The 18,501-nt window shown below is 43.1% G+C and overlaps 1 protein-coding gene and 1 pseudogene across 4 annotated transcripts in view; one reads left to right on the plus strand and one right to left on the minus strand.

The window, feature by feature from the left end:
- Positions 1-4,577: 4,577 nt before the first annotated feature.
- Positions 4,578-18,501, plus strand: part of Hipk1 (homeodomain interacting protein kinase 1) — a 51,934-nt gene continuing 38,010 nt past the window's right edge. For 3 of the 4 annotated variants that reach the window (XM_021634217.2, XM_060392953.1, XM_021634218.2), the window contains exons 1-2: positions 4,584-4,715; positions 16,634-17,711. In XM_021634217.2, coding sequence (XP_021489892.1) covers positions 16,636-17,711 — 1,076 coding nt within the window. In that variant the 5' untranslated portion in view covers positions 4,584-4,715; positions 16,634-16,635. Of the gene's footprint in view, positions 4,716-16,633; positions 17,712-18,501 lie in introns of all 4 variants that reach the window. The other variant, XM_060392954.1, reaches the window with a different exon arrangement.
- Positions 11,382-12,169, minus strand: LOC110546985 (large ribosomal subunit protein eL8-like; annotated as a pseudogene).

Below are 18,501 nucleotides of genomic sequence, written 5' to 3' on the forward strand. Positions count from 1 at the left end.
GCTATTTTTTTTGGCAAAAGGAGTTTTCTCCAGGAGACTAGCTTAAAAATTTCACTGGCCAGAGATGGATTTTGTACCCACACTCAGACCTTTCAATGCCAAGGAGAAATAGGATTATTAGAAACTATTTACTTGTTTTTTGTTTGTTTTGGAGACAGGGTTTCTGTGTGTCTTGGCTGTCCTGGACTTGATTTGTAGACCGGGCTGGCTTTGAACTCACAGAGATCCACCTGCCTCTGCCTCCCTGAGTGCTGGGATCACAGGTGTGGGCCACCATGCCCAGCTTAGACATGATTTTTATTAACTTGTTCTCTTAGACGTGATTATTATTAACTTGTTCTCTGAGTTGGATGAGGAAACTTTCTTCCTTCAAATCAAAGGATCTTTCTTCTCTCTGAACAATCCTGGGATTATATTAGTAGGAAATGGTTTTTGGTGAAGAGGCTGGATTTTTTTTCCTTTTAAAATTGTGTCTCTTGTTGGTGGGGGGGGTGGCATACACCTTTAATAGCAGCATTTGGGAGGTAGCGGCAGACAGATCTCTGAGTTTGAAGCCAGCCTAGTCTCCAGAGTGAGGTCTAGGACAGCCAAAATTACAGAGAAACCCTGTCTCAAAAACAAAACAAAACAAAACAAAAAAACAAAACAAACAAACAAAAAAAACGGAAAGAAACAAACAAAAAAATGGAACCAAAACCAAATTATTTCTCCCTTTCTCCTCAGCATGTGGCTCGATCATATCTCCTAGTAGATCTTTCCATTAGCAACAGCCATATTTTAGAGTTCCCACACCTGCATATGTGCAGAGTAGATTTATATGTTCTTTGCTCATATGCCTGGCCTACAAAATCTTCCTCCACTGGGCTAGAGAGATGGCTCAGAGGTTAAGAGCACTTGTTGCTCTTGGAGAAGATTAGGGTTCTGGCCCCAGCAACCACATGGTGGCTTCACAACCATCTGTAACTCCAATTCCAGGATCTACTGTCATGTTCTAACCTCTGAGGACATGAGGTGCACATATATACAGGCAGGGAAAAAACTCACAGGCATAAAATTAATTTTTTTGAGACAGTTTCATCTTAGCTGGCATTGGACTCACTGTGTAGATCAGGCTGGCCTCAAAATCGTGGAAATCCACCTGCCTATGCCTCCCTAGTGCTGGGATTAAAGGTATGTGCCACTACACTCAGCCCCAAATAAATAAATCTTTAAAAGAATTTTTTAAAATCCTTTCACACAGTCCACACTCTTTCTTTTGTGGTCAGATAATGGATCTGGCTCTAAAAATAACAAAGCTACAGAATCGGGTTGGAAGGCACCTACCTGAGTCTATAAATGACTTCATGGAACTAAATAATCCTCTTATCCTATGCTACTCAAGATGGATTAAAGCCACTGAGGGTTTTTAAAAGACTGGGTCTCACTATATAGATCTAGCTGTCTTGGAACTTTTTCTTTTCTTTTTCTTTTTTGTTTTTTTGAGACAGGGTTTCTTATGTAGCCTTGTCTATCCTAACTCACAGAGATCTTCCTACCTCTGCCTCCCTGAGTGTTGGGATTACAGGCCTATGCCACCACTCCTAGCTCTCTTGGTATTGTCTATGTAGACCAGACTTGTCTCAAATTAACAGATATTATCTTGTCTCTGCCTCCTGGGAAGTGGCTTAAACAAACAAACAAGCAAACAAACAGTTTTTGAGATTGGGTTTCATGTAGCACAGGCTGACCTTGAATTGCAGATCTTACCTTCCGAATGCTGGAATTACAGCTGGTGCCACCAGGTCTGGCTGCGAGTAACTTCTTATCTCAGTACTGACTTCTGGCTCTACCCATCCAACTTCTAATAGCCCTATATCCTTTTCCAGATGCTCTGCCCTTGTCTACCTTTCTCTAGTCTTTCTCTAGTCTTTCTCCAGTCCAGCCAGCTGGCTTCCTCACTACCACTTCTTATTAATCCTCTGATCAAGCCTTTCTACTCTTCAAAATGAAAGTCTTAACTGCTTTACCAATCCCATATCCAGCTGGGGAAGCTGGACTGCAAGCTTCTGCAGTCATAGGTTATGCTTTTTCTGCTTCAATTTCTAGCAAAGACTGCACACAGGAGATAGTCTATAGATTTGCTGAAAGGAAAACAGACTTGTAGCTGCACTAAACTTTGAAGCTTTGCTGACTAAAACATCCTAGGATATCTTTTCTGACTCCATTATTCAAGCCATATATATTTGTGTGCATTTTTCCTCACTAGACTGGGAACTCTGGGAGGGAAAAGACTTACCTTTATTCATCTTTCATCAGTACCAGTGCCTAGGGAATGTCTGGCACAAACAGATAGTTGGGTGAATGAGCGAATGACATTAGCAAGGCAAAAATACCAGACTTTTAAAAGTTCCCTGAAGACTGAGACAGATTGAGGAAATGAGTCAAGAACAATGAAAATAGAGAGGAATTATTATAGCAAATAAACAGGAAAGATGATGGTGCTGAATTAGAATGCAGGAGTCAGGAAAGTCTCTTAACAGGTAAAATTTGAGATATTTTTAAACACAAAAGGGACATAACTTGAGAGAGTAAATCAGAAGCCAGTCATTGAGTTCTGGTGAAGTAGAGCAAAATAAGCAATTCATGACTAAAGCTTGTGGTTAAGCAGGCCCTGCTTGGGTTTCTGCCTTTATCTTGGCTCACTACTCAGTCGTGCTCATTCATTCTCGAGTCTTGATATTTCCAAGGCCAGCGTGGGGACTTTATGTTCTCTAAACAGTCAAGGAGGAAGTTTCTGTGAAAATAAGCAAGAGAGTCTGTCCTGGGGGATTGAACGTTTTTTGCTCACCCTGGCTCTCCAGGGAAATGAATTATCCTGTTCCCAGTGTTCAGAGGAGAAACTCAGACAACTTTCCTTAAAAGGCATTGTAAGATATTTTAGAAAAAAAAATTTTGTGAGGTGAAGATCCAAAGAAATCAAGGATGTATCCTGAGGTCTGAGAAATATAACTGATAGAAAGGACTCTCCTAGATCTGCTCCCTTGCTCAGAGGATACGGGTGAACATCCATGGCACTGGACAGTCCCTTTTGGGTTAGACTGTTCCCAACTTTAGTACCTATCAGATGGAACACATCAATTCTTCTTTCCTTTTCCATCTCCTTTTAGGTAGGTCCTCACTATGTAGACCAAGCCGGCTTCAAACTCACAGAGATCCTTCTGCCTCTGCCTCCTGAGTCCTGGGATTTTTTGTTGTTATTGTTTTGTTTTTTTTTTTGAGATAGGATTTCACGCTATAGCTCAGGCTGCATGGAAACTCACTGTTTAGTTTAGGCTGGCCTGGATCACAGTGATCCTCTCGCCCCATCTTCTAAGAGTTGGGATTTTACTCATAAACTACAATGCCTGGCAGTACTTTTAATGTTCCTTTACTTTCAGTATGATAATTTTCAGCCTTTTTGTTGCTGTTGCTTATGCTTGTTTGTTTTTCCGAGACAGGGTTTCTATGTGCAGACCTGGCTTTCGTGAAACTTGCTCGGTAGCTCAAGCTGGTCTTGAACTCACAGAGATCCGCCTGCCTCTGCTTTCTGAGTGCTGGGATATAAGGCATGTGCCACCACATCCTCCTCTTATAAATACCAGTCTCTAAAAATGTTCCCCATTTTAAGAATCTACATTTTACACAGCGGAAGGCATATCTGAAGTCCCACAGAATCTCTTGAGGCTAGTTGGCAACTGTCTACTAAGATAACCAGGTTTTCCCTGTCCATTTTTTTTTTTTAGAACAATGTGGCCAGCGCACTGTTTCCTGAATCCTCGCCTTTCTACTATCCGTGGAGGTAAGAAACTTTTTGTTTACCGCATGCATCGAGAAGCTGAGTCAAGAGTAGTTATTTTCTTATTTCCTAACACATTCCGTGATGGGAAAGCTTCAGTAAAGGGAGGCTTCCAAATCCCTTATGCTGCTATGAAGTCTCTACATGACGGCGAACAACTGAAGTATAACTGAGATGATTCTTCACCCTCAAGGGGCTTTCCAGGTAGTCAGTGTCTCCCTGCGCTGCCCAACTTCTAGGATGCGGTTGGGGGCTGGGGGATTACAAACCGGTTTGGGGTGATGTCACACTGGCCGAGATGACATCTAACAGCGGGAAACCCGACCGCCACCAAACCCTGGTAAACCACCTCTCGAAGACTGCTGTGCGGCGGGGGCCGGGAACCCGATCCCCACACGCCGTCCACGCTGGCTCCCCACGGAGGCCCACCCACCCCCGCGGCCCGCGGCAAGATGCAGTGATCTCAGCCCTCCCGCTCCTCCGCACTTCCGCCTCAGTAGGTGTCATGGCGCCGGGTGGCTGAATAGTTCCGGCGAGGCGGGGCCCGCCGGATGGAGGCGGTCGCTCGGGGCTCCGCTGGTCGGGTCTGGTGACAACGGCGGCTGCGGAGGGAAGGGCCGGGCCGTGGCCCCGGACGGCAGCGGGAGGCCGAGGCGGGAGCTCGCGGCGCTGAGGCGGCGGCGGCGGCGGCGGGAAGGGGCCGGGCGGCGGGGCAGGCGGGAGGCTGGCGAGGCTCCGGCCGCGGGACGGGCGCGGGGACGGCTCCGGGGGGCGGGGGCCGGGGCCCGGGCCGGCTCGCGCGGGGGGTATGATGACCCGGCGGCGGGGCCCCGGATCGCGTCTCCTCCGCCGCCTCCTCGCGGCGGCCCCGACTCGCGGCTGAGAACTCCACACACCGGCGGTGAGTCAGCCCGGGCGAGGGGCTGGGGCCCGGGCGCCCCGAGCTGGGGGCCGAGCGAGCCGCGGACTCCCCTGGGTGGCCGGCTTGTGCGGGGCGCCTCACTCACTCTCTCTCTCTCTCTCCCCCGCGGCAGGCCCCGCGCGGCGCCCTGGGCGCCCGGTCCTGCTGTCTGTCCGCAGGCTGGGGGAAATGGGCAACTCCCCCTACCTCTTGCCACTTCCCTCCCGGGCGATCTGTTGTCCTTAGGTGACAGGGGCCCGTCTGGATCCCCCCCCCACGGGTCCCACCCCAACCCCGGGCTGCGGTGTTCTCAGTGTAACGCTTGTGCGTGTGTGCATGTCACCCCCACTGCCTGTCGCTGGAGTTCGGGCGTATTTGTGCCTTTGGGGACCGGGAAGGCGCGTCTAGAGAAAAATCGTAGTGGTCGGGTTGTTCTGGAAGCTTTTCTGTTCTTTAGGCTCTTGTTCTGTAATCTTGAGTTTGTAATTTGTGATGGTGGTGAGGCTTTGCGGGGAACAGCCCCCCTATATGTTTGTCTTTGCAAGGCAAATCTAGAGGTCTTTTTCAAAGGGAAACTTTTGAAGCCCGTCGTTACTTTCAAAGTCAAAACCAACAAAACCCCCAAAACATTAAAGGAAAAGGTGGAAACAACCAAAAACTCTTGGGTAGGGCCCACACTATAAACAGCTCTGTGGGGAGGAGTCCCCCTTTTGCGCTTGGCAACCGAGACCTGAAACTTGGTCTCCCGGAGCTTTGGTCTAACCTCCAGTTTGTTGTGGTGACAACCATGAGCAGTGGCCTGTGTGTTTATGCTGGGCGCGCTTTCTTTCCTGTTTGGGGATGGGTACTGGGGCGAGAAGGGAGCAAAACAACCCCAAGCCCCAATAAGGAAATCTTTTTCTACATCACCACAGACTCGGTTCTGGATACTCGTTTGAAGATGCCCGTTGTCTATTTTAGTGACCCTTGGAGAATTCTCAGTAGTGCAGCCACATACTAGTTTCAAGTGCAGACTCCAGTCTAGTCTGCCCTTTATCTTGTTTCTTAGTAACTGATGAAAACAGCAGCATGGATTCCTGCTCTAGATGAAGTTGGGTTAAATTAAGTGGCTGATGGCCTCAGCAAGACCTACAATTTTGCTCTTGTTTGTGTAAAACTATTTTTGATTCATGGTCTGTAAGTTTTTTTTTTTTGTTTTGTTTTTTTTCAGTTAAGATTATAGAGAATGCAAACCATGCCAGCTTTTTTTTTCCACTTAAAAGTCTAAAGCTTTCTGTAAAACATTTAAAAACCTAACAACTCATTTTACCTAATCATTTTTCAGCTGATTATTTTGGGTATTTGCATACAATTTTTTCAGGATTTGGTGTTGCAACATGATGAAGGCTTCAAGATAGTGTTCTTGTCGGGGCGGTGGTGCTCCTCTTTAATCTCAGCATTCAGGAGGCAGAGGCAGGCAGATCTTTGTAAGTTCAAGGCCAGCCTGGTAAGAGCGAGTTCCAGGACATCCAAGGCTACATAGAGAAACCCTGTCTCAGAAAACCACAAACAAAAAACAAATCTCTTCATAGCTTGAAAGCTATTTTGGTAACATATTTAAGGTTGAATCTGGAGGCTGCCAAGCCGGTAAAGCATCTGAAAAAATAGATGTTGGCTCTGGTTGACAGCAATTTGTGAAAGCCTTCAGAACAGTTGATCGCTGGACATTGTATTTTACAGAGCAAGGTGATTAGTAATGAGATTTAAAATCAAACTAGATCTTCCCTCCCCCCCCAAAAATATGTCAAAGTTCACATTTCTCTGGAAAACAGAATTCTTTCCTTCTTTGTTTTTGTTTTTATAAGCACAGATGCCTCCGTGGATCTGTGAGCCCAACTTGCCTGGAACCTCTTGCTCTGAAACTTGTGCAGCTTGTGAAGTGTTTTAATTGGTCCTTTTGTAATTTGAATAATTTTTCTGTAAGCCTGGGCAGCCTGATCTGTCAGCTGCCCTTTTCTTGACTGTGTGACAACAATCTGTTTTTGTTACAGGCCTTTCCCTCTACTGCTTCCTCACCAGTTCCTTCCCTTACAATTCATGCTGTTTTGCACACAAGTTAAAAAGCTCATTTTCCTGAACTAACACTTAATTTGATTTTCTCTTTGTTTCTTCTTTTTGTTTTAAAGAAGACAGACATGGTCTGTTGACCAGGCTGACCTCTCACACTCCTGAGCTGGAGGGGCTTCGTCCTGTATCAGCTTCACAGAAACTTCATGGTGCCTGGTTTTTGGTTTTGATTTTGTCTTTTATCTTTTTTTAGTTGAGGAAGTTCAGCTAGTATATGCATAATGTACTTCTGTAGTAGTATATATTTTGTTGCATTTATTTATTCAGTGTGTGTGTGTGTGTGTGTGTGTGTGTGTGTGTGTATGCAGGAAAAGACAAATTGCAGGAGTTAGTTTTCTCCTCTCATGTGGGTCCAGGGGCTAAACTCATGTTTTCAGGGTTAGCACTTGCCTTACCAACTGAGCCATATTTCTGGCACTCCTATCGCCATTTATCTATCTATCTATTTATTTATTTATTTACTTATTTATTTATTTAATTTGAGATGCCATAGCACTTCAGCAGCCTTCTAAGGTTCTTAAATAAAACTTTGTATTTTCTTTAGATTCTTCCCCCTCTTCTTTGGATTCTTTAAAGACACCTGGTACCATGTTTTCTTTACCAGGAATTCTTTGCCAGCATTTTGCTCATAAGCTCTGTGTAAAATGTATTTGGCTTTTTTGAGTTTCTTTTTTTTTTTTTTCCATTTTAGAATTAGGGGGATTTTAGAAAGACTTTTTAAGTCTCTGTTAGCTGTAAAAGTCCAGTACCTTTTTTCCCCCTTTTTCTACTTCTCCAGTCCAATACATTTCCTTCCTCTACACAGTTAATCATTTTCCATATCCCTTGCAGCCTGGCAAAAGTCACCTCATTCTTGAAAGAGCCTCATCGACCTCCCATCTGCCAAACCATTGTTACCTTACTTAAGCCCTGCTTCCTTTTGATCTTTGCTGGCTGATCTGAACAGGGCCCTCACTTGGTTTGTTTATGTTTTATAGTGATCTTTACTTTGTTAATTTTACATTGCTCTTATTGGAAACTCTTTGCTATCATTTTCTTTATTTCAAACTTTATAAGCATTGTCAACTTTCTTGTATACAAAGTAAAATAATACCCTTTCCTAACACAGAGGACCTACTTCTCTTTTGTTCTGTTGCTATAGATTTAATATGCAGAACCAGTCTAAACAGGTATTGAAAACACCCTATCTAGAAGGAAAGCATCCTTTAGCCAGTTTACCAAAACATCAGAACATATTTTTAAATGGCTGAAGGTACATGGAGTAGTAGATGCTCTCCTGGTAGCTAACACCACCTTTCCACACCCTATTGTGCAATATTAGTTGGGAAACTTGCTTGTCCTACACATCTGAAGGAAGTACTGCAAGGGCTGTCAATGCAGGGGGTGGCACTGCAAGGGGGTGGCGAACTTTGACTCAAATGCTATTCTTTAGGGTTTCAAGCTTAGATTTTTTGTTTCTGTCTGCTATGCCTAGAACGGACAAAAGACTATAATTTCTATCACATCATGTATTTCTCTAATGCAGTTAGTCATTTCTGAGATTCCCCTACATTTATGTATGGAGAAGTAGTATGATCTCTTTATAGTCAGTCATGCTTGGAAATAGTTGGCACATACTGTGTGCCAGCCAATGTGATGGCTGCTAGTAATGACGGAAAAGAAGGAAGGAAAGTAACTGTAATGTCTCACTACCCTGCTATTAAGGATCATCCTTACAGAGGTTAAACTTGAGAAAAGAAGTTGGCCTTTATTTTTAGAATTACATGCTCACATACCCCCATTCACACTTACACACACATTCACATTCACACATACACGTCACAGGACAGCTCTCTTATACTGTGGGTTCTAGGTGTTAATCTCAGGTAGTCAGGCATGTGCACGGCAGGCTTGTGTTTGCTCAGCTATCTCACTGGACCAGAAGTTAACTTTAAAATATTTTCTTTCTGAGAGTTATTTATTTTATGTGTATCAATGTTTTACTTGCATGTGTGTGTGTATACCACATGTATACCTGTGCCTGAGAAGACCAGAGCAGATTCCTCTCACCTGGAGTAGCACATGGTTGTGAACCACAATGTGAGAGCTGAGAACTGAACCCTGAGTCAACTATAAGAGCAACAAGTGAGCCAACCATGGAGTCACCCCATCCCCACCCCCAGAAGTTAACAAATAAGTCTAAATGGTGATATTTAAAATCCAGTACTTATGTGAATTACCCTTCTTGCCTCTTGGGGCCCTTCATCTGTTTTCTTCATCCTTCTGTACACACAGAGTACCCTGCCAGAATCTTCCCTGTCATTCAGCTCTTAGTTTAAGTGCCAGCACATACAGGGCTTTCCCTGACCACATCTCTGTTATATAGTATATTGTGTTTCTTCATAACTTATCACTAGTTGCATTTCTCCTCTCTCTCCTCTCTCTCTCTCTCTCTCTCTCTCTCTCTTTTTCTCGAAACAAACTATCCCTAGTTTAATGTAACTTCTAAGAGACAAAAGGTCATATTTGTGTCTCTTGTGTTTAGAGAACAGTTCCTGGCAGACAGGAAGCAGGTCCTCAGTATGTTTGTTAAGGGACTAAGTTAAAAAGCGTAAGTGTAAAGAAAGTAGTGTGTGCTAGGGGAGCCTTTATCAGGAGCCTGACCTACTGTAAAGCAGCTCTAGGGAGGACTTCTGAGTATTTTTGTCTGACTAAATAATCTAGTAAAGGAAAAATAGTTTCTGTTTTATGTAACAGCCTAAAGTAAATGTTCTGTCATAGTAGTGGTTAGTAATCTGCTCGCTGCTGCTTGGTCACTCAAAAAGCCAATGCTTCTTCCATATTGTTACTCTCCCATTACTTGGATGTTGTCTCAGGGTAGAAGCTTGGCTCTTTGAAAGCCTTATGTACTCATTGTTCTCAGGGGCTGAGGAAGACTGATCCAACATAGTCTAGCTGTGTACCTAATAAAGGGGAAAGGAGATTCTGATACAAATCAATAGGCCTAACACACTGAACTGAGACTTACACGGGGCCCAGAGTACAAAGACAGGAAAAGGACAGACTAAGAAGGGAAATGAAGTTCAGGTCAGAAGAGCACATCCTATGTGGAGGAACCTGGACTTGAGAAGTCAAGGCCCACATACTCTTCTAAGCATTTAAGCTTACTTAAGACAGTGCCCTGGCAAGAGTGGATAAAACAAATCTATAAAAATAGCCAAAGACAGACTTTATAAGGTCTGTTAATAAAAAAAAAAAAAAAAATGAGCTTTTGGGCTTTATCCTGAAGGTTTAAGTTGGGAGACAGATGTATATTTTTCCAGATGTGCATTTTTAAGCAGTCTAGGAAGTGAAGAATGAGTTGGAAAAGTGAGCATGGACAGAGTGCTTAAGAGTGTAATTTGGAGGAGACCATTTAGGCTTTTTAAGTAAGTACTTAACAATTTTAAGTTTTAAGTAAGTAGTGCTAGAGGGCTGGAGAAAACTGAGTGGAGTTTCTGGCAAAAGAATTTTCTTACTAGATTTTTTTATAAAAGGATTTATTTATTGTTATTTATATTTTGCCTGCATGTGTACCAGCAGACCGAGGGCACCAGGTCTCATTGTAGATGGTTATGAACCACTGTGGTTGCTGGGAATTGAACTTGGGACCTTTAGGAAGAAGAGCCAGTGCTCTTAAACTCTGAGCCATCTGGTCCAGCCTCAGCTTTTTCTTACTTAATTTTATGTATGTAGGTGAACATATCCATGTATGCCCAGGTTGATGTTGTCTGTTGGTACCACCTTGTTATTTGAGACAGAATCTCTCACTGAACCTGGAGCTTGCCAGTTGCCAGAGAGCTCCAGGGATCCACCTCTCTCTGCCTCCAAGCACCAGCCTCCACCCTAGCACCTACTTTGTTTGAGGCCAGCTTGGTCTGTAGAGCAAGTTTCAAGACAACCAGGGCTAACACAGCGAAACTCTGTCTTGAAAAAAAAAGAGGACAAAACCTTTGAAAAAGTGATTCTCTTCTTGGCTGTGGTACGGAACCATTCCATGCAGCGTTAAATTTTTTTAATTCTTTGTGGCAGGCTCACCGGCCTATAGTAATTGCAGTGTGGAGTACATGCCAGGAGTAGGGATGCTCTTAAATAGCCATGCTTAAAAACCTTTCATTCCAGCAAGGCACAGTTCTCTTTTGAGTAGTCAGTACAAGTCCTAAACAGTCTCTGGCTGTTAGTTCTAGTTTGGGATTATTTCAAGGAGCAAATTTGTCAGTCACATTAGTAAAGTGATTGGAAAGTGAATTTTGAAATGAAACAAGCTTTGTTTATTGCTGGAGCCAAGAGGTAAAACATTTCAGGAAGTCGGAACTAGCTTTTGATTTATCAGGAGTTATCTTCATGTGCATTGAAAAGTTTTGTGATTTGTTTTAACAGAGCATTCTATACAGTAAAATACCCAAGGTCGTTAATTCTGCTCCTTATTTTTGTTTGGGAAGTCTTACTAGGAAGAGATTTGATCCCCATTTGCAAAGGCAGATTTGTGGGACAGAATTGGCTTTTTAGAAAAAATTGTAATTATATTTATGTACAGAAAACTTAGCGTTTAACCCAATTTAGTGGTGAGTTCTTTGCCTTTTCCAGCTTGGCAATGCGAGCCACAGATTTAGGACCCAGGACGTTGCCTCCCCAGTGGCGGCAGATCTCATTGTAGCTGTTGTTGTAATCGGTCCTAATAGCCTCCACCAGCTTGGCCAGAGCACCCTTGTCTTCCGAGTTAACCTTGTAAAGGCGACAGTGGTGCAGGTCTTCCTGTGGACCAGCCGCCTAGCCTGGCCTCTCCCTTGATGGTGCAGTAGGGACCCCATCTTTCTGCACAGGGCAGGTAGGAAAACCACCAGCTCAATAGGATCTACATGATGGCAGTCACCACCAGCTGAGCCTTCTTCTTCGCCACCAAGATGGTTACTGTTGGCCCCTGCTCAAAGGACAGGTGCTCTCTCAGTGGGGACGTCCCCTTCCCCAGCAGCTTTCTTCTCAGCGAGGGCCAGTGGCCTCTGCTTCTTCTCCTGCTGTGTCTCTGGCCTGCACTTGTGGGCAAGCTTAAGCTGCTGGGCAGCTTTTTGTCGGTCCAGGGCCTGGGTGAACTGGTTAATGGCAGGAGGTACTTTGAGCTGCTTGTAAAATGGTCCTTTGCCACTGCAGCCTAAAGTAGCAGGGTCATTTGACAAAGTGTGTGAGATCTCTTTTGCGTTGGATATTCTGCCCAATGCCGAAGTTCTTGGGCCTTTTCTCAAAAGATTGACCACCTTTTTGGCCACCTGTTTCTTCACAACGGTGAGGGCCGTAGCCACCTTCTTCCCCTTGGCCTTCTTTCCTTTGGGCATTTTGCAGGGATAGAGGAGAGCTAGAATTGGCTTTTTAAAGCCTCATTTCAGAGTAGAATATAAATAACAGTGTTGGTTTTTCTAGGCCATTTTGATTCTGTGTTTTTTTCTCACCTTGTTACTGAGGTCTGAGTGAGTGTCAGCCACACAAAGAGTCCTGGGGGTGAAATATGTGCCTGTGAAGAAAGGCTAGTGAAATTCTAGTTGATGTTTTGTTTTCCCTTGCATGGATCAGGTTTGTTTTTCTGAATAAGTTACATTCAGAATGTCCCAGAACATGTTTTCTTTCCCCCCCTTCTGTCTTTCTCACTCTCTCTCGTTAATAGGGAGTGAAAATTTGAAGTTGTTAATATTTGCTATCATAATGTCAAAGTTGGTAATAACATCACTCTAAAATGTAGCACTTTTAAAGACTATATAGGTTATGAACATTACAAAGAAAAATTGGCCAAGAGTGGTGGTGCATGCCTGTAAATCCTGCACTCAGACAAGGTCATCCTTAGCTACATAGTGAATTTGAGCCTGGGCTCTGTGACAAACTGTCTTTAAAAATTGAAACAATAAACAAATGGGTATGTCATGAGTTCTTGCCAATATTACTTTACATTTTTGTTTTGAAGTAGGGTCATAAACTGGTCTCACACTTGCTGTAACCAAGGCTGGCCTTGAGTTCCTGATCCTCCTGCCCTGCCTTTTCAAGTACTAGGATTACAGTATGTGCCACCACTAGCCCATGACCCTCTCTCTGCCCTTTTGAAGTTGCTGCAAACTGTAAATTTTATATTAAAAATTTTCACTATTATTTCACTAAATATTGTGCTCCATGTTTTTGGATGAATTGTTAAATTTGTATTTCAATAGGGAAAACAAATTGGAGGATTTACTTCCTCTCTTTCAAGTTTGTCTCAATTTTATGATGGCAAGGTAATACTTTGCATATATTTTAATAGGAAAATATTTGTAAAGGAACTACTTGGTTTCAGATTTTTCTTTTATTATATTTGGTTTTACATTGGTGATGTAAGTAGACCAAGATGCTTTGTATATTCATGACTTCGTAAGTTGAAGTGCATCGGCCTTAGCTTTTAATTCGTGCTTTTTTCTCTTTGAGGTTCATATAAATTGTGGAAACTCTTGCTTAAAGTAAATCCAAACCACATTTTAGAAATCGATTGTTGAAGATAAATTTCTTCTTTGCAGCTGACTCCAATGCAGATAGCTTTATTTAAGATGTAATCAGGCACAAAAGAGTACACGAATTTGCTCCCCTCCCTCTTTCCTGTATGTGCAGTGCCAGGGATCAAATTCAAGGCTCTGTACATTCTAGCCAAACACCACCTCAGACCTCAGCTCCAGCCCTACAAAATGCTTTTTGATGTTCTGTCATGTTTCCCTTCTTTCTAATTGTATGTTTATTTTCTTTTGAGTTATAAAATTATACTATGTGGGTTGGAGTGGAGACTTCACCCATATCTTAAGAACCATGCAAATAAAACAGAAGGACATGTCAAAACAAAACAAAACCAAAGCCAAGCATTTGAAAACACTACAGTTTTTATATGAGTGATAGTGAATTGTAGATAATAATAAAGGCAGGAGTCAAGTCTTTCGGCAAATATTGTGTTTATATTACATTAACAGAAGCTGGAAGGGTCTGGGTGATAGAAGTGAAGAAGAAAACAGATGGTATCTGTCCTCCTGGAATTTATACTGTGGATAGGGGTGTGGCACTAAATAATTTACAATCATAAGAGATGAACAATAAATTCATAGTGGAAGGGATGGCTATGGTATGTGTGTGGGTGAGGTGTGTGTGTGTGTGTGTGTGTGTGTGTGTGTGTATAGATGCGGGGGCAAGAGAGAGAAGAGTTTTGTGTTAGGAGCCCAATGTTGAGAGAAAATGGAGTTGCTTTGCAGGAACTAAAGAGCTGGGTATGATGGCATATACCTGTATCTCAGCCCTCAGGATGCTGAGGCAGGAGATGTTCTTTTTTTTTAATTAAATTTTTTTTAATTTTTTTATATTAGTTACAGTTGCCCCCTCCTTCATTCCCTCCCAATCTCACCTTCCCCTCCCTCTTCTCCTCCCTGCCCCTCTCTAAGTCCACGGATAGGGAAGGACCTCCTTCCCTTCCATCTGACCCTAGCTATCAGGTCTCCTCAGGACTGGCTGCATTGTCCTCCTCTGTGGCCTAGCAAGGCTGCTTCTCCCTGGGGAGGAGGGAGAGGGTGCGGGGAAGGTCAAAGAGCCAGCAACTGAGTTCATGTCAGAAACATGAGGGTTTTGAGTCTGTGTACATGTTTGTGTATTTGCAGGTACAGGTGTATGTGCGCGCGCGCGTGTGTGTGTGTGTGTGTGTGTGTGTATAGGCTAGAGGTTGATGTCATGTCTTCTTCAATTGCTCTCCATCTCTTTTGAGACAGGGTCTCTCACTGAACTTGAGCTAGGCTGGATGGCCAGCAAGTCTCAGGAGTCCTATCTCCAGCTCCCTATGTTGGGATTTCAGGTGTATGCTGTTGTGCCAGGCTGTCTGTATGGGTGTAATTGTCTGTATGGGTGTAATGGATCTTAACTCAGGTCCTTATCACCCTACCGAGCAAGCCATATCCCTAGAGAGTCCCTTGCTGAACATTTTTATCTCCACCCCAGGTACTGAGGATTGAATCAGTGCTTTACAGCTTGTTAAGCAACACATGCTAAGCAAACATTCTCTCATTCTCCAGCTACTGCCACACCTACTCCATTTGTTGTTATTATTGTTTTTAAACTTTATTTTGAAACAGGGTCTCTCACTAAGATACATAGATTGGCCTTAAACTCAGTCTGTAGCTGACCTTCAACTTGTGATTCTCCTGTCAGTCTCTGGAGTAGTTGGCATTACAGACCTGCACCATAAGACCTGTGCCAGGCTGTTTTGGAGATCTTTAACTTTATGCCCAAAGTAATGGAAAACTTCTGGGGAAAGTGGGAGGAGAGAGTTAAGAAAGATGTCAAAGTTCAAGTCCTCCTTCGCTACACAGCAAGCTTGAGGGCAGCTTCCTGCCTCAAAAACAAAACAACAAAAAACAACCCCAACAACAAATAAAAGCAGAGAGTCCCCTGAATGTGTTTAAGCAATCCTGAAGCAGCTGTTTGCATTGTGAACTAGCCTGGTGGACAAAAATGGTTGTCTTGAACTATACTTAGGATATAGATCAGCCAAATAGTAGTTTGTGAAGAAAGGGAAAAGAGTGAGTCCAGATAAGGAGTATGTGCCAGAAGCTACCTTTAAAAAGCTAAATTCTCAGAAAAGCTCCATGAGACGGCTATTGCTATTATAGGGAAGCCGAGGCACTTTGCTCCCTGATTTTTGGTTTGCCCATCAGTGGGTGTTTGGTGCCATCCCATAACTGAAGTAGAAAATTGAGAGTGGAGTGGAGGCTTGTAAGCTCAATTTTGAACATACGAATTTGAGGTGTCTGTCTTATAATCAAGTGGGCATTTGAATAAGATTTGTAGACTTGGTTGGAGAGGTGCAAAGAGGAGGTGAGAAAGGGATCTGAATTTGAGATAGAAATTTTTTAGAGTTTTTTTTTTTTTTTTTTTCCCAGATGACATACTGGATTGTAATTACTGAAAAGAGGGACAGTGTAGGGCAAGGAAAGGAGTTTACTACAGAGCCAGCTACAGCCTCTGAAGGGCCTAGTGGTGAGAAGACAGCAGATAAATATGAAGTGGTTTGTGTTCCGTGCTAAATGTTTGGGGCTTCATTCTTAAAAAAAAACAAAAAAAAAACTTTTGAGTTTAGTCTTTTGGCTTACTGAACTTGAGGGATCTGTGGGATATTCAGCTGGACTGTTCTCACTTCCTCTCCCTTTATCTTTCTTCTTTATATTTCTCTCTCCCTTTTTCTCCGTGGACCTCCTTTCTTTCTCTCTTTCTTTTTCTCTGACTTTGTCTCACTGTGTAGTGCATCATGATTTCACATACATGATGTGCATGTGTATGTTTGGATGTGTATGTCATGGTAAGATAGAGGCCACAGGACAGCTTGTGGGAGACACCTGTATCCTTCCACCATGAGTGTCTGGGAAGCAAACTCAGGTTGTTGGGCTTGTGAGCAAGTACCTGTACTGCCATAGCAGTGAAATCTTCCCATCTGATCTGGGTTTGTTCTAAGAGTAACTTTCTGTAGAAAGTTTTCTTCTTCAGAAGATCCTCTCTAGCCTTATTGTCAACTTGATTGATTTCTTTGGGTCAGTGGCAATCTTTTCCTTTTCCAGTATTGGAGAACAAAGTATGATTTTATGTTTGACTTGCACAGTGCAGTTAGCCTTCGCTTTGGTACATCTGTGAATGCCGTTTAAGACTCAGCTTTTGAGAGGAGGGAAACAGTCTTTTCAGATCAAGTGTTTTCATATATGCTGTTGGTAAGCTCTGCATCATGAGCCTTGTGGTCTCATTCTTTCTTTCTGTCCATGCAGGTATGGCATCACAGCTGCAGGTGTTTTCCCCCCCATCAGTGTCGTCGAGTGCCTTCTGCAGTGCGAAGAAACTGAAAATAGAGCCCTCTGGCTGGGATGTTTCAGGACAGAGCAGCAACGACAAATATTATACCCACAGCAAAACCCTCCCAGCTACACAAGGGCAAGCCAGCTCCTCTCACCAGGTAGCAAATTTCAATATTCCTGCTTACGACCAGGGCCTCCTTCTCCCAGCTCCTGCAGTGGAACATATTGTGGTAACAGCTGCTGATAGCTCAGGCAGTGCCGCTACGGCAACCTTCCAAAGCAGCCAGACCCTGACTCATAGGAGCAACGTTTCTTTGCTTGAGCCATATCAAAAATGTGGATTGAAAAGAAAAAGTGAGGAAGTCGACAGCAACGGTAGCGTGCAGATCATAGAAGAACACCCCCCTCTCATGCTGCAAAACAGAACTGTGGTGGGTGCTGCTGCCACGACCACCACTGTGACCACGAAGAGTAGTAGTTCTAGTGGAGAAGGGGATTACCAGCTGGTTCAGCATGAGATCCTTTGCTCTATGACCAACAGCTATGAAGTTTTGGAGTTCCTAGGCCGAGGGACATTTGGACAGGTGGCAAAGTGCTGGAAGCGGAGCACCAAGGAAATTGTGGCTATTAAGATCTTGAAGAACCACCCCTCCTATGCCAGACAAGGACAGATTGAAGTGAGCATCCTTTCCCGCCTAAGCAGTGAAAATGCTGATGAGTATAATTTTGTCCGTTCTTATGAGTGTTTTCAGCACAAGAATCATACCTGCCTTGTGTTTGAGATGTTGGAGCAGAACTTGTATGATTTTCTAAAGCAGAACAAGTTTAGCCCACTGCCACTCAAGTACATCAGGCCAATCTTGCAGCAGGTGGCCACAGCCCTGATGAAGCTCAAGAGTCTTGGTCTGATTCATGCTGACCTTAAACCTGAAAACATAATGCTGGTTGATCCAGTCCGCCAACCCTACCGAGTGAAGGTCATTGACTTTGGTTCTGCTAGTCATGTTTCCAAAGCTGTGTGTTCAACCTACCTGCAATCACGCTACTACAGGCAAGTGCACAAGTTCTGGAGCTCTGCCCTTGTTTTTAACATGCATAGCATAGAACTCCAGCGATTTCACCCAGGGTCTACTTTCTCCATATTTCTAGATTCCAAGATGCCAACAGGATTTGTTTTGTCTTCTTAACATGTATATGTGGCATTCCTATAAGTAACATGCTTTTCTTGCTAAAATCCTATTTAGTACTAGCAAATAATTTAATTCTTAAAGTTTGTTGTTAGCTGAATTGTGCTAGTATCTGACTACCGTTACACCTAGCTTTTCCCACTTGAAGGACTGTACAGGATGATCAGTCTTGGGAGATGCTGTTGTTTTTCCTCAGCTCATACCTTTGGCATGGAAAGAGTCTTGGAAATACCTTTAGGTTTAACCCTAGAAGCCGTTTATTCTGATTTTTTATGATAGCAAAAATTATATTAGGTGATTGCTGTGATCTTTGAACATTCTTTACAAAATTTTAAACATATTTAGTTATCCTAGGATAGCTGACCCAAATATTTTTAATGATTTATATTTCTAGATTAGTACTTATAATGTAAGTCCTTTTATTATATTAAAATTTTTATAACAACTCTTTGGTGTACACAATTTTGTGTGTATTATAACCAAGGCTTTTAAAATGTGCTTTTATTTTCCAGATTTATATTTTATCTAATTATTAATCTTAAAGATCTGTTATTTAATATATAATTTAATATATAAATTGAATATTGATTATACAAGTATCCAGTTAAGAAATGAGCATGGGTTGGGGTGTGTAGCTCAGAGTTACAAGGCTTG

This window comes from Meriones unguiculatus, chromosome 10, assembly GCF_030254825.1.
Source record: "Meriones unguiculatus strain TT.TT164.6M chromosome 10, Bangor_MerUng_6.1, whole genome shotgun sequence".
NCBI lineage: Eukaryota > Metazoa > Chordata > Mammalia > Rodentia > Muridae > Meriones > Meriones unguiculatus.